Raw genomic sequence first — 17,393 nt, 5'->3', positions numbered from 1 at the left:
ATATATATATATATATATATATATATATATATATATATATACACACACATATACACAGTATATACACACATATACACAGTATATACACAGTATATATATATATATATATATATATACATACACACATATACACAGTATACACACACACACAGTATATACACACACATACACAGTATATACACAGTATATACACACATACACAGTATATACACACATATACACAGTATATACACATACACACAGTATATACACACATATACACAGTATATACACACATATACACAGTATATACACACATATACACAGTATATACACACATATACACAGTATGTACACACATACACAGTATATACACATACACACAGTATATACACATACACACAGTATATACACACATATACACAGTATATACACATACACACAGTATATACACACATACACAGTATATACACATACACACAGTATATACACATACACACAGTATATACACACATATACACAGTATATACACACATATACACAGTATATACACACATACACACAGTATATACACACATATACACAGTATATACACATACACACAGTATATACACATACACACAGTATATACACACATACACAGTATATACACATACACACAGTATATACACATACACACAGTATATACACACATATACACAGTATATACACATATACACAGTATATACACATACACACAGTATATACACATACACACAGTATATACACACATATACAGTATATACACATACACACAGTATATACACATACACACAGTATATACACACATATACACAGTATATACACATACACACAGTATATACACATACACACAGTATATACACACATACACAGTATATACACATACACACAGTATATACACATACACACAGTATATACACACATATACACAGTATATACACACATATACACAGTATATACACACATACACAGTATATACACATACTCACAGTATATACACATACACACAGTATATACACACATATACACAGTATATACACATACACACAGTATATACACATACACACAGTATATACACACATACACAGTATATACACATACACACAGTATATACACATACACACAGTATATACACATACACACAGTATATACACACATATACACAGTATATACACATATACACAGTATATACACATACACACAGTATATACACATACACACAGTATATACACACATATACAGTATATACACATACACACAGTATATACACACATATACACAGTATATACACACACATGTATACAGCAGCAGTGTGTGAGTTTATGATGAGGCCAGTGAGTGTCCCCTCCCCCTGTGTGACATCTCCCCCATCCCCTCAGTCTCACAGACATATATACACACAGTATATACACACACACACATATACACAGTATATACACATACACACAGTATATACACATACACACAGTATATACACACATATACAGTATATACACATACACACAGTATATACACATACACACAGTATATACACACATATACACAGTATATACACATACACACAGTATATACACATACACACAGTATATACACACATACACAGTATATACACATACACACAGTATATACACATACACACAGTATATACACACATATACACAGTATATACACACATATACACAGTATATACACACATACACAGTATATACACATACACACAGTATATACACATACACACAGTATATACACACATATACACAGTATATACACATACACACAGTATATACACATACACACAGTATATACACACATACACAGTATATACACATACACACAGTATATACACATACACACAGTATATACACATACACACAGTATATACACACATATACACAGTATATACACATATACACAGTATATACACATACACACAGTATATACACATACACACAGTATATACACACATATACAGTATATACACATACACACAGTATATACACACATATACACAGTATATACACACACATGTATACAGCAGCAGTGTGTGAGTTTATGATGAGGCCAGTGAGTGTCCCCTCCCCCTGTGTGACATCTCCCCCATCCCCTCAGTCTCACAGACATATATACACACAGTATATACACACACACACATATACACAGTATATACACATACACACAGTATATACACACACATGTATACAGCAGCAGTGTGTGAGTTTATGATGATGAGGCCAGTGAGTGTCCCCTCCCCCTGTGTGACATCTCCCCCTGTCCCCTCCCCTCAGTCTCTGCCTCCCATTCATTGTGAGGCCGTGGAGCCGCTGTCTCTTTAAGAGGCTGGTGAGGGGGGAGGGGAGAGTGTCTGAGAGCTGAGCCCAGCCCAGAGAGACAGCTGGGGGCAGAGAGACAGCCGGGGACACGGAGAGACAGACATGAGACATCTGCACTGACCGCAGAGAGGGGCCCCTGTACCCCTGACCTCCCCGGCCTATCCGGGAGGGGGCATCCGAGCGCTGCGGCCTGAACATGTCTCGTACTTCCTCTGGCAACGAGCGCATCAATGACACGGTGAGAAGGGCCACAGGCTGCTGCTGGGGGCCACTGCTATGGTCTGGTGTAGGGGCTATAGATGGTGTCTGTATATACCCTCTTATATGGGGTGTCACATATACCATGGTATATAGAGGGTCTGACACTGTTATATAGAGGGTCTGACACTGGTATATAGAGGGTCTGATGGACACTGTTATATAGAGGGTCTGACACTGGTATATAGAGGGTCTGACACTGGTATATAGAGGGTCTGACACTGTTATATAGAGGGTCTGACACTGTTATATAGAGGGTCTGACACTGTTATATAGAGGGTCTGACACTGGTATATAGAGGGTCTGACACTGGTATATAGAGGGTCTGACACTGTTATATAGAGGGTCTGACACTGTTATATAGAGGGTCTGTCACTGGTATATAGAGGGTCTGTCACTGGTATATAAAGGGTCTGACACTGGTATATAAAGGGTCTGACACTGGTATATAGAGGGTCTGACACTGGTATATAGAGGGTCTGACACTGGTATATAGAGGGTCTGACACTGTTATATAGAGGGTCTGACACTGGTATATAGAGGGTCTGACACTGGTATATAGAGGGTCTGTCACTGGTATATAGAGGGTCTGTCACTGGTATATAAAGGGTCTGATACTGGTATATAAAGGGTCTGACACTGGTATATAGAGGCTCTGACACTGGTATATAGAGGCTCTGACACTGGTATATAGAGGGTCTGACACTGGTATATAGAGGGTCTGTCACTGGTATATAGAGGGTCTGTCACTGTTATATAAAGGGTCTGACACTGGTATATAGAGGGTCTGACACTGGTATATAGAGGGTCTGACACTGGTATATAGAGGGTCTGACACTGGTATATAGAGGGTCTGACACTGGTATATAGAGGGTCTGACACTGTTATATAGAGGGTCTGTCACTGGTATATAGAGGGTCTGACACTGGTATATAGAGGGTCTGACACTGGTATATAGAGGGTCTGATGGACACTGTTATATAGAGGGTCTGACACTGGTATATAGAGGGTCTGACACTGGTATATAGAGGGTCTGACACTGTTATATAGAGGGTCTGACACTGTTATATAGAGGGTCTGACACTGGTATATAGAGGGTCTGACACTGGTATATAGAGGGTCTGACACTGTTATATAGAGGGTCTGACACTGTTATATAGAGGGTCTGTCACTGGTATATAGAGGGTCTGTCACTGGTATATAAAGGGTCTGACACTGGTATATAAAGGGTCTGACACTGGTATATAGAGGGTCTGACACTGGTATATAGAGGCTCTGACACTGGTATATAGAGGCTCTGACACTGGTATATAGAGGGTCTGACACTGGTATATAGAGGGTCTGACACTGGTATATAGAGGGTCTGTCACTGGTATATAGAGGGTCTGTCACTGTTATATAAAGGGTCTGACACTGGTATATAGAGGGTCTGACACTGGTATATAGAGGGTCTGACACTGGTATATAGAGGGTCTGACACTGGTATATAGAGGGTCTGACACTGGTATATAGAGGGTCTGACACTGTTATATAGAGGGTCTGTCACTGGTATATAGAGGGTCTGACACTGGTATATAGAGGGTCTGTCACTGGTATATAGAGGGTCTGTCACTGGTATATAGAGGGTCTGACACTGTTATATAGAGGGTCTGACACTGTTATATAGAGGGTCTGACACTGTTATATAGAGGGTCTGACACTGGTATATAGAGGGTCTGTCACTGGTATATAAAGGGTCTGACACTGGTATATAAAGGGTCTGACACTAGTATATAGAGGGTCTGACACTAGTATATAGAGGGTCTGATATACACTGTTATATAGAGGGTCTGATATACACTGTTATATAGAGGGTCTGATATACACTGTTATATAGAGGGTCTGATATACACTGTTATATAGAGGGTCTGATATACACTGTTATATAGAGGGTCTGATATACACTGTTATATAGAGGGTCTGATATACACTGTTATATAGAGGGTCTGATATACACTGTTATATAGAGGGTCTGATATACACTGTTATATAGAGGGTCTGATATACACTGTTATATAGAGGGTCTGATATACACTGTTATATAGAGGGTCTGATATACACTGTTATATAGAGGGTCTGATATACACTGTTATATAGAGGGTCTGATATACACTGTTATATAGAGGGTCTGATATACACTGTTATATAGAGGGTCTGACACTGTTATATAGAGGGTCTGATATACACTGTTATATAGAGGGTCTGATATACACTGTTATATAGAGGGTCTGATATACACTGTTATATAGAGGGTCTGATATACACTGTTATATAGAGGGTCTGATATACACTGTTATATAGAGGGTCTGACACTGGTATATAGATATATAGAGGGTCTGACACTGTTATATAGCGGGTCTGACACTGTTATATAGCGGGTCTGACACTGGTATATAGCGGGTCTGACACTGGTATATAGCGGGTCTGACACTGGTATATAGCGGGTCTGACACTGGTATATAGCGGGTCTGACACTGGTATATAGCGGGTCTGACACTGTTATATAGAGGGTCTGATATACACTGTTATATAGAGGGTCTGACACTGGTATATAGCGGGTCTGACACTGGTATATAGCGGGTCTGACACTGGTATATAGCGGGTCTGACACTGGTATATAGCGGGTCTGACACTGGTATATAGCGGGTCTGACACTGGTATATAGCGGGTCTGACACTGTTATATAGAGGGTCTGATATACACTGTTATATAGAGGGTCTGATATACACTGTTATATAGAGGGTCTGATATACACTGTTATATAGAGGGTCTGATATACACTGTTATATAGAGGGTCTGATATACACTGTTATATAGAGGGTCTGATATACACTGTTATATAGAGGGTCTGACACTGTTATATAGAGGGTCTGACACTGTTATATAGAGGGTCTGACATACACTGTTATATAGAGGGTCTGACATACACTGTTATATAGAGGGTCTGATATACACTGTTATATAGAGGGTCTGATATACACTGTTATATAGAGGGTCTGATATACACTGTTATATAGAGGGTCTGATATACACTGTTATATAGAGGGTCTGATATACACTGTTATATAGAGGGTCTGACACTGGTATATAGATATATAGAGGGTCTGACACTGGTATATAGAGGGTCTGACACTGTTATATAGCGGGTCTGACACTGGTATATAGCGGGTCTGACACTGGTATATAGCGGGTCTGACACTGTTATATAGCGGGTCTGACACTGGTATATAGCGGGTCTGACACTGTTATATAGAGGGTCTGATATACACTGTTATATAGAGGGTCTGACACTGGTATATAGCGGGTCTGACACTGGTATATAGCGGGTCTGACACTGGTATATAGCGGGTCTGACACTGGTATATAGCGGGTCTGACACTGGTATATAGCGGGTCTGACACTGGTATATAGCGGGTCTGACACTGGTATATAGCGGGTCTGACACTGGTATATAGCGGGTCTGACACTGGTATATAGCGGGTCTGACACTGGTATATAGCGGGTCTGACACTGGTATATAGCGGGTCTGACACTGGTATATAGCGGGTCTGATATACACTGTTCTATAGAGGGTCTGATATACACTGTTCTATAGAGCGTCTGATATACACTGTTCTATAGAGGGTCTGATATACACTGTTCTATAGAGGGTCTGATATACACTGTTCTATAGAGGGTCTGATATACACTGTTATATAGAGGGTCTGATATACACTGTTATATAGAGGGTCTGATATACACTGTTATATAGAGGGTCTGATATACACTGTTATATAGAGGGTCTGATATACACTGTTATATAGAGGGTCTGACACTGTTATATAGAGGGTCTGACACTGGTATATAGAGGGTCTGACACTGGTATATAGAGGGTCTGACACTGGTATATAGCGGGTCTGACACTGTTATATAGCGGGTCTGACACTGGTATATAGAGGATCTGACACTGTTATATAGAGGATCTGACACTGTTATATAGAGGGTCTGACACTGTTATATAGAGGGTCTGACACTGTTATATAGAGGGTCTGACACTGGTATATAGAGGGTCTGACACTGGTATATAGAGGGTCTGATGGACACTGGTATATAGAGGGTCTGATGGACACTGTTATATAGAGGGTCTGACACTGTTATATAGAGGGTCTGACACTGGTATATAGAGGGTCTGACACTGGTATATAGAGGGTCTGACACTGGTATATAGAGGGTCTGACACTGGTATATAGAGGGTCTGATGGACACTGTTATATAGAGGATCTGACACTGTTATATAGAGGGTCTGACACTGGTATATAGAGGGTCTGACACTGGTATATAGAGGGTCTGACACTGGTATATAGAGGGTCTGATGGACACTGGTATATAGAGGGTCTGATGGACACTGGTATATAGAGGGTCTGACACTGGTATATAGAGGGTCTGACACTGGTATATAGAGGGTCTGACACTGGTATATAGAGGGTCTGACACTGGTATATAGAGGATCTGATGTATGAGTTTGGATATCCACTGGCGCTTGTAGATTAAGCTAGGATTTATACTACCGTCATATGTGTGACTTATCTAAGTGAGATATTTTAAGTGACTCTGATTGGTATCAAGTGGATCTTATCAATTCTATAAAAATAAAAAACAAATAAATAACAATAGTGTCTATTAGTCTCAAACAACGGATTTTAGGATTTGAGTCCTATGTGTGGACTAATATAAAATATTTTCTTAATATTTTCTTGGTATATAAAAAATATAAATAATAATAATGTATCTGTAGTTACAGATGGTTTAGATAGTGTCCGTGAATAGGTAATGAGGGGTAAATAAGTGTAAGTGAAGCTTGTGACGATACAGATTACAGTGAATAGCAATGGATATAACTTTGTCCGTAAATAAAGAAGAGTATTTATGTATATAAAATTAGTTTAATGAACTATATTTACTATCGACAATTAAATAAAACATAAGGATTCATAAAAGTTGTGGCAAATACAACAAATAAAAGCAAATAAAACGAGGGACGTCTCCCTATAAGTATTTCGGTAAGTCAAGTAACTTGACAATAGATGGTCTTTAAATGTAACTTGAAAACAAAATGCCACCTTGGGTATTAAGAGGTTTTAAGCAAGCTGTAAGGTACCTTACAAATGTCTGTTGGGAATCGTGTATGTGCCGATGTTATGCTTCTGTGAGCGTCCTTCTCCGTTTTGTTCCCTCGCGGCTTAATATGAGAAACAAACAAGCCTCCGTTTCTGATTGGTGGTGAGAGGTCACACCTCTCTTAGGATAGGCTGTGATGGTGCATGCTGGATGTTTAGCGTGTTTAGATGTAGGTGATCTTTTTCAAGATGTTTGAACTACAGCTGTAAAAACTTTTTGTTCTGCACTTATGTGTGCGGTGTTGGGGATCCACTGTTAGAAAGAAAAGCTGTGCTCCAATTTCTCGCTGATCAGATCCTTGGTCCTCCTTGTGGTTTTGGCTCCTAAATCATGGAAATTAGAGAGTCCACTTGAGGGGCTGTATTGCAGCTTGTAGGAGCTTGTATGAGTTTCTTTAAAAGTAGTAGTAGAAAAGTCTGGAGTAAAATTTACGCGTTTCACCCTCTGGGGGCTTTATCAAGATACTCCAGACAGTTTGGGTGCATCCTTATAAAGGTGTTTCTTGTGATCTTATTGGTTCAGTAATCAAGGTAGATTTCATGGAGGCACACCTTCTTTGGTTTAAGGTGGAATTTCAGGTTAACAGTTTTTTGTATATAAAGGTGGTATTAAAGTTCTCTTGATGATTTTCACTCAACTTATGGCAAAATTAAACATTCATTTATGAAATCTAATACACATAATACATTTTCATAATAAATTTTATTAACTCATAAGATATTTATATGGTGAGGAATACAAATATTATAAAATACGTATTTTGGACTTTATATCTAAAAATGGTTAATTGGAAAAGTACTTTATGTAGTGAGGTGTTATACATAACGTTAAGCTAGTTTTAAAGGGATCTCTGAGGCATTGGATTATTATTATGGATGAACTGGGGGTATGGTGTAAAAACTATCAATGGTATATGTCGTTATACCTACACACTCAACCTCACTATATGGTGACTTGATGGAATAGTGTACATGGAGGACAATAAGTTCATCTTATAATGTCAGGATTTTGAATTATAATTTTATCAAAATACTGCAGATATAGAAATTTTCTAATTCTGAATCTATTTGGGGGATTAGGCTGCCTATAATTTGACGGATAGAGTTGTTAGCGAATATATATATATATATATATATATATATATATATATCAATATCACTTAAGAGTGTGCCTACATATGGTAGTTCTGGAGGATCACTCCTAAATATAATGTATCAAGGGGACATATATAACAAAAACATGCAATATGGGAATTTCAAAGAAAAATGGATATCTCTAATTCTGAATTTAGTCCTAGTGGCTGGAGGGTCTGTAATGTATATATGGTTTCTGATTCCATTCTAAGGAGTTCAACTTCTAAGTTCCCTCCCCTCCAATTTGGAGTAATCTTTTTAATCCCCCAAAATTTAAAATCTGATAAATTATTGTTATGGTGTTCTTTAAAATGTTGGTATAAGTAGGTTTCTTTTTTGCCTTTCTCTATTGTCCATAGATGTTCTCGGATTCTTTCCCTGATTATAAATTTTGGGGGATTAAAAAGATTACTCCAGCCACTAGGACTAAATTCAGAATTAGAGATATCCATTTTTCATCTACAAGCGCCAGTGGATATCCAAACTCATACATTTGTTCTTTACCTAAACTACTGAGGAGGAGTAGTTTTCCCCATCCACCAGGCATATAGGATTTTTTAGTAAGCGCCAACCCTCTTTTCACTATATAGAGGATCTGACCCTGGTATATAGAGGGTCTGACACTGTTATATAGAAGGTCTGATGGACACTGTTATATAGAGGGTCTGATGGACACTGTTATATAGAGGGTCTGATGGACACTGTTACATAGAGGGTCTGACACTGGTATATAGAGGGTCTGACACTGGTATATAGAGGGTCTGACACTCGTATATAGAGGGTCTGACACTGTTATATAGAGGGTCTGACACTGTTATATAGAGGATCTGACACTGTTATATAGTGGGTCTGACACTGTTATATAGTGGGTCTGACACTGTTATATAGTGGGTCTGACACTGTTATATAGTGGGTCTGACACTGTTATATAGTGGGTCTGACACTGTTATATAGTGGGTCTGACACTGTTATATAGTGGGTCTGACACTGTTATATAGTGGGTCTGACACTGTTATATAGTGGGTCTGACACTGTTATATAGTGGGTCTGACACTGTTATATAGAGGGTCTGACACTGTTATATAGAGGGTCTGACACTGTTATATAGAGGGTCTGACACTGTTATATAGAAGGTCTGATGGACACTGTTATATAGAGGGTCTGACACTGTTATATAGAGGGTCTGATGGACACTGGTATATAGAGGGTCTGACACTGTTATATAGAGGGTCTGATGGACACTGTTATATAGAGGGTCTGACACTGTTATATAGAGGATCTGATGGACACTGTTATATAGAGGGTCTGATGGACACTGTTATATAGAGGGTCTGACACTGTTATATAGAGGGTCTGATGGACACTGTTATATAGAGGGTCTGACACTGTTATATAGAGGGTCTGATGGACACTGTTATATAGAGGGTCTGACACTGTTATATAGAGGGTCTGATGGACACTGTTATATAGAGGGTCTGACACTGTTATATAGAGGGTCTGATGGACACTGTTATATAGAGGATCTGATGGACACTGTTATATAGAGGGTCTGATGGACACTGTTATATAGAGGGTCTGATGGACACTGTTATATAGAGGGTCTGATGGACACTGTTATATAGAGGGTCTGACACTACTGTTATATAGAGGGTCTGACACTGTTATATAGAGGATCTGATGAACACTGTTATATAGAGGGTCTGATGAACACTGTTATATAGAGGGTCTGATGAACACTGTTATATAGAGGGCCTGATGTACACTGTTATATAGAGGGTCTGACATTGTTATATAGAGGGTCTTATAGACACTGTTATATAGAGGGTCTGACACTGTTATATAGAGGAAAAAGATTACTCCAGCCACTAGGACTAAATTCAGAATTAGAGATATCCATTTTTCATCTACAAGCGCCAGTGGATATCCAAACTCATACATTTGTTCTTTACCTAAACTACTGAGGAGGAGTAGTTTTCCCCATCCACCAGGCATATAGGATTTTTTAGTAAGCGCCAACCCTCTTTTCACTATATAGAGGATCTGACCCTGGTATATAGAGGGTCTGACACTGTTATATAGAAGGTCTGATGGACACTGTTATATAGAGGGTCTGATGGACACTGTTATATAGAGGGTCTGATGGACACTGTTACATAGAGGGTCTGACACTGGTATATAGAGGGTCTGACACTGGTGTATATAGTGGGTCTGACACTGTTATATAGAGGGTCTGGCACTGTTATATAGAGGGTCTGACACTGTTATATAGAGGGTCTGACACTGTTATATAGAGGATCTGACACTGTTATATAGTGGGTCTGACACTGTTATATAGTGGGTCTGACACTGTTATATAGTGGGTCTGACACTGTTATATAGTGGGTCTGACACTGTTATATAGTGGGTCTGACACTGTTATATAGTGGGTCTGACACTGTTATATAGTGGGTCTGACACTGTTATATAGTGGGTCTGACACTGTTATATAGAGGGTCTGACACTGTTATATAGAGGGTCTGACACTGTTATATAGAAGGTCTGATGGACACTGTTATATAGAGGGTCTGACACTGTTATATAGAGGGTCTGATGGACACTGGTATATAGAGGGTCTGACACTGTTATATAGAGGGTCTGATGGACACTGTTATATAGAGGGTCTGATGGACACTGTTATATAGAGGGTCTGATGGACACTGTTATATAGAGGGTCTGATGGACACTGTTATATAGAGGGTCTGACACTGTTATATAGAGGATCTGATGGACACTGTTATATAGAGGGTCTGATGGACACTGTTATATAGAGGGTCTGATGGACACTGTTATATAGAGGGTCTGACACTACTGTTATATAGAGGGTCTGACACTGTTATATAGAGGATCTGATGAACACTGTTATATAGAGGGTCTGATGAACACTGTTATATAGAGGGTCTGATGAACACTGTTATATAGAGGGCCTGATGTACACTGTTATATAGAGGGTCTGACATTGTTATATAGAGGGTCTGATGGACACTGTTATATAGAGGGTCTGACATTGTTATATAGAGGGTCTTATAGACACTGTTATATAGAGGGTCTGACACTGTTATATAGAGGGTCTGACACTGTTATATAGAGGGTCTGATGGACACTGTTATATAGAGGGTCTGACGCTGTTATATAGAGGGTCTGATGGACACTGTTATATAGAGGGTCTGATGGACACTGTTATATAGAGGGTCTGATGGACACTGTTATATAGAGGGTCTGATGGACACTGTTATATAGAGGATCTGATGGACACTGTTATATAGAGGGTCTGATGAACACTGTTATATAGAGGGTCTGATGAACACTGTTATATAGAGGGTCTGATGAACACTGTTATATAGAGGGTCTGATGAACACTGTTATATAGAGGGCCTGATGTACACTGTTATATAGAGGGTCTGACATTGTTATATATAGGGTCTGATGGACACTGTTATATATAGGGTCTTATAGACACTGTTATATATAGGGTCTTATAGACACTGTTATATAGAGGGTCTTATAGACACTGTTATATAGAGGGTCTTATAGACACTGGTATATAGAGGGTCTTATAGACACTGTTATATAGAGGGTCTTATAGACACTGTTATATAGAGGGTCTGATGTACACTGTTATATAGAGGGTCTGACGCTGTTATATAGAGGGTCTGACACTGTTATATAGAGGGTCTGATGTACACTGGTATATAGAGGGTCTGATGTACAATGTTATATAGAGGGTCTGACACTTATATAGAGGGTCTGATGTACACTGTTATATAGAGGGTCTGATGTACAATGTTATATAGAGGGTCTGACACTGTTATATAGAGGGTCTGATGTACACTGTTATATAGAGGGTCTGATGTACACTGTTATATAGAGGGTCTGATGTACACTGTTATATAGAGGGTCTGATGTACAATGTTATATAGAGGGTCTGACACTGTTATATAGAGGGTCTGATGTACACTGTTATATAGAGGGTTTGACACTGTTATATAGAGGGTTTGACACTGGTATATAGAGGGTCTGACACTGTTATATAGAGGTATTATACTTAAGATAAGTTACTAGCGCCTAGATGAGTATACCGGCTACACTATAAATAGATCCCCTAATTTGGTCCTAAACAAGATACGATACAAAAGGTATATAGGAGCGCCAACGGCTTAGGTATACAACACGTTACGAATGTAGTTATACACCGCTGAGTGGGGTGTGACTAAACTTCGCTATCCCAACAATCAAAATAATCTTGGGACTGATTGGTTAAAAAATGTAATATAATAATTATTCTACATGTGTTAAAACCATAAGCAAGAACAGGGCAGACCAATTAATAACATAAAATGAATACTTAATAAAATAGATTAAAATAAGTCAAATACAATCAAAAAACGGAGGAAATGGATTTGACTGGATCCATAAACTCCCACTGTTGGGTGGTTCGATATCCGAATACGTAAGCAATAAAAATCAATATATAACTCAAAAATAAACCAAAAAATGTGTTCAAAAAATGGGTGACCCCCAAGAAAAAAAAGGAGGTTACAAATCAATACCGGTATGATCAAAAAAGTGTGAAAATTCAAAAATCTGTGATAAAAATACAAATATCAGTGATAAAAATACATAGTATGGATAACAAACTGAAATATATGAACAAATCAAACCAATAGTGGTAACAAATTGATATGTGATCAACCCATTAATGGGAGAAATACATGCAAATAAAAATCTAAATGATATCTAATTAGTAGCTAAATAGTTAAAAAGTGATACAAAAACAGTGGCCCTAAATTCAAACGTTAATCAATTGATATACAAATTAATTGCAAATTGATAATATAAAATCCAAAGGTGATCCGGTTTAAACCTATAGTCCAAAATGTTCAAAATAAAATCTCAATACTTGAAAAAATTCCAAATAATTCGAAATATAACTTAATCCAAGGGTCCAAATAGCATAAATGCAGATTAAAAGTAAATGATTGTCCAGTCCTGTATCCAAATTCGGTACCAAGACAGTGACCTAAAAAAGAAATAAACAAACGCTATACAAATTGCATTTTGGATAGAGTCTATTGGTTAAATGACTCACCCAAATATCGTGGTCCTGGAAATATATTGAGCCTCACAAATCTTATTTCAACTTCGTCTACGCGTTTCAGCCCTATACTAGGGCCTTTTTCAAGACATATTGAGGCTCAAGAAATACTAAAATAGTAGAATACAGCATAAAGAGTCTTCAGGGCAAAAAAAGTAAAAATACTTTTATTGTAACATGGTTAAAATAGTACAACACCAAACTCCCTGACTAGTTTCGTGCTCAGTTGAGCACTTAATCATAGGGTGAGTTTGGTAGGTGTTACCTCCCCTATTTAAAGGGACAGACACACCTATTAGTGAAAAAATAAAACATAATACAAATATATATATATATAAAATACAAATGTATATGTATACATCACAAAAACTATTCACAATTACGTGCACTATGTTAATGAGGAAGAAAAGATGAGAAATCGGACATTAAATTTTAGATTGCTTATGCATCCAATTTAGTTATGACATCATTAAGCATATAAATAACTTAATGGTTTTAAAATGTCAGTAACTAAAATCCATCTACTAAGTAAACTGAATATGCCCAATACAAATAAACATCTCTAAATTGGGCAGATGTTAAAGGGACACTCAGGTTTTATTAGATTTTCAGGATTCAGATGCAGCATGTAATTTTAAACAACTTTCCAATTTACTTTCATTAAAAAATGTGCACAGTCTTTTATATTCACACTTTTTTTGAGTCACCAGCTCCTACTGAGCATGTGCAAGAACTCAGACTATACGTATATGCATTTGTGATTGGCTGATTGCTATCACATGGTACAGGGGGAGTGGAAATATACATAACTTTAAAATATGTTAAAAAAGAATCTACTACTCATTTGAAATTCAGAGTAAATGCTGTTGTATTGTCTTGTTATCTTGCATTTGTTGATTATGCAAATTTGCTGTGTTTACTGGTCCTTTAAAGCAGATGTTAAACAACCTCAAAAGATGATATGGATATTATGACCTAACATAAGTACAAAGTTGCAATATCACTGAGCTTCACAATAAATGTAATTGTTTAAATGATACTGTAAATTATTTTCATGATGATAAAATAATAATAATAATTAATTTGTACTTAGTATATTTAGGGCAAGGTATTCCAAAAAGCTAAGATATTTTATTATGTACAAATCTGTAAATATGGTAATGACCAGAATAGAATAGAACAGAAATCACTCCACAAAGTAACTCATGTCCCACTCACGGTTCAAACCTAGGGGAGTGATGGTCCTAAGTTTATAAATCCAATATAACTCTTGTTTCAACAATAGTTCCCACCTAGGGGAGGTGATATAGGTGTAAACATGATGCGATCAATCACTTGTACCTTCATATTGAAGACATTAGTCATATGTGTTTGATTAAAATGTCTCGCTACTGCAGACTCCTTCACATATTCCTTAGTGTCTCTAATATGCTCCCTAATCCTAGACCGTAGTTCTCTGGTCGTTTAACCTGTGTATTGTAGGTTGCAATAATTGCACTCAAGAAGATATACTGCAAAAGAAGTTCTACAGTTAGCATAAAATTTATGCATAAATTCTTCTCCCGTTTGTGTGCTTTTAAAACCATTACCTACACTTATAAAACCACAGGTAATACATGGACCATAGCCACATTTTATAGGTCCCTTTCCTTTTGATCCAATCACTCCTATCTATACGTTCTGAACAAACCAAGCTAGGAGACAATTTTGAAGATAGTGTTGGTGGTCTTTTTGACACAAATTTACACTTGCCAGTATATGACCTCAAGGTCTCATCTTCATTCAATAGATGAAGATTTTTCCTCAAAATAGAACAAACTTGATTATACTGGCTTGAGTATTCGGTCGAAAAAACCACAGTGTCCTGAGTTACAGTACTCTGTTTGCCAGACCCCTGGACCAACTCTAGTTGTGATTTAGACCTCACCTCATCATAACAATGTTGAAGTTGAGATTCATCATATCCCCTCAATTTTAAACGCTCAATCAATGCTCCAGCCTGAGCATCAAATAAAGCATCACAGTTTGTATTCCTGCGCAATCTCATTAGTTGACCTCTTGGAATTGAGCGCACTAAGTGGGGAGGGTGACATGATTTCGCATGCAGGATTGTATTGTCTGCTGTGCTTTTTCTAAATGTGTCACTAATGACCATTCCCAAATCCACGTCTCCCTTTAAGGTCAAATTAAGGAAAGTTTTCTATGGTTCCATGTGTATCACCTACAAAACTGAGATTAAACTCATTCTGACCTAGGTAGGTGAGAAAACTTTTATGATCAAATACTAACCTTATATACATATTATCAGAGGAGTGGCCTGTATCTTTGGCGCCAAAAATGGTTCTGCCGCATTAATCGGAGCTTCCGCCGCCTTTGCCGTTAACAAACGCCACATCCGTTTCCTTTGCCGGATGTCGTCATGTCCGGTACTTCCGGTTACAATATTTCCGGTCATACGGGGCCATGTTGGTTATGGGCAAATCGGAAGAGCGGCTTATATCTGATACTGATAGTTCTACTTGATTTCTAAATGGATATATATTATGATTAGGTGAACGATCCATCCCAATGCTAAGAATGTCAGGGATGTCTAACTTTTAATATGTTTTTGTGATTTCGAAATATTGCCTACAATTTCACCTATATAGTAAACTTAGGGAATGGGATATAAATAAACTGATTATTATTATGTCATTATGAGTATAAAGGATGAATTTTATACAGGATGAATTTTATAATGTTTCTACCAACAGATGAATTAACCTAATTTTTTCAAAGATATTTACTGAGTGTTAACTACCTTATCCAAATTTTATCATTTAACCTTTGGGGATTTTAGGCTCCATATACTCCAGGACTTACATGATTAACACAATCTCTATATGTAACGTAACGGATGACCAATATCATTGGATATATTCCAAGATTTCCTAAACTTACAATCTCTTATACTTTTAACAAACATTAACCAATATGTTTGGGTCTAATATAGATTTAATTTATAACCATTAATTGGGAGGGGTCCTTGTACTTAGATCTAATATAATATAGATTTAATTTATAACCCTTAATTAGGAGGGGTCCTTATACTGAGATCTAAGTACTATCCTGGGGTTAAAACGCTTGTACTTCCGTCAGAGGGTACATTGGACATGGTAAAGGGTTATATTAGTATCCATTAGTACTGTGGGACTGTTGGTAATTTATAATTTAGGAGGAGGGTGGATTGCTATTGGTATATTGGACAAGATAAAGGGTTATAACTATCCATTAGGTTGGAGGATATTTCTAAGTGCTTAATACTGGTGATTTTCTAAGGAATGTTTAGAATAGATGGACCATTTC

At 37.6% G+C, this 17,393-nt stretch overlaps 1 protein-coding gene across 3 annotated transcripts in view; it reads left to right on the top strand.

Annotated features, from left to right (window-relative positions):
- Positions 1-2,300: 2,300 nt before the first annotated feature.
- MARK4 (microtubule affinity regulating kinase 4) overlaps positions 2,301-17,393 on the top strand; it is a 103,736-nt gene continuing 88,643 nt past the window's right edge. For all 3 annotated transcript variants that reach the window (XM_053688790.1, XM_053688787.1, XM_053688788.1), the window contains exon 1: positions 2,301-2,568. In XM_053688790.1, the coding sequence (XP_053544765.1) occupies positions 2,527-2,568 (42 nt within the window). In that variant the 5' untranslated portion in view covers positions 2,301-2,526. The remainder of the gene's footprint in view (positions 2,569-17,393) is intronic.

Source organism: Bombina bombina, chromosome 7 (assembly GCF_027579735.1).
Source record: "Bombina bombina isolate aBomBom1 chromosome 7, aBomBom1.pri, whole genome shotgun sequence".
Classification (NCBI taxonomy): Eukaryota; Metazoa; Chordata; class Amphibia; order Anura; family Bombinatoridae; genus Bombina; species Bombina bombina.
The sequence above is the reverse complement of the archived record's forward strand: the minus strand, read 5'-3'. Positions and strand labels throughout refer to the sequence as shown.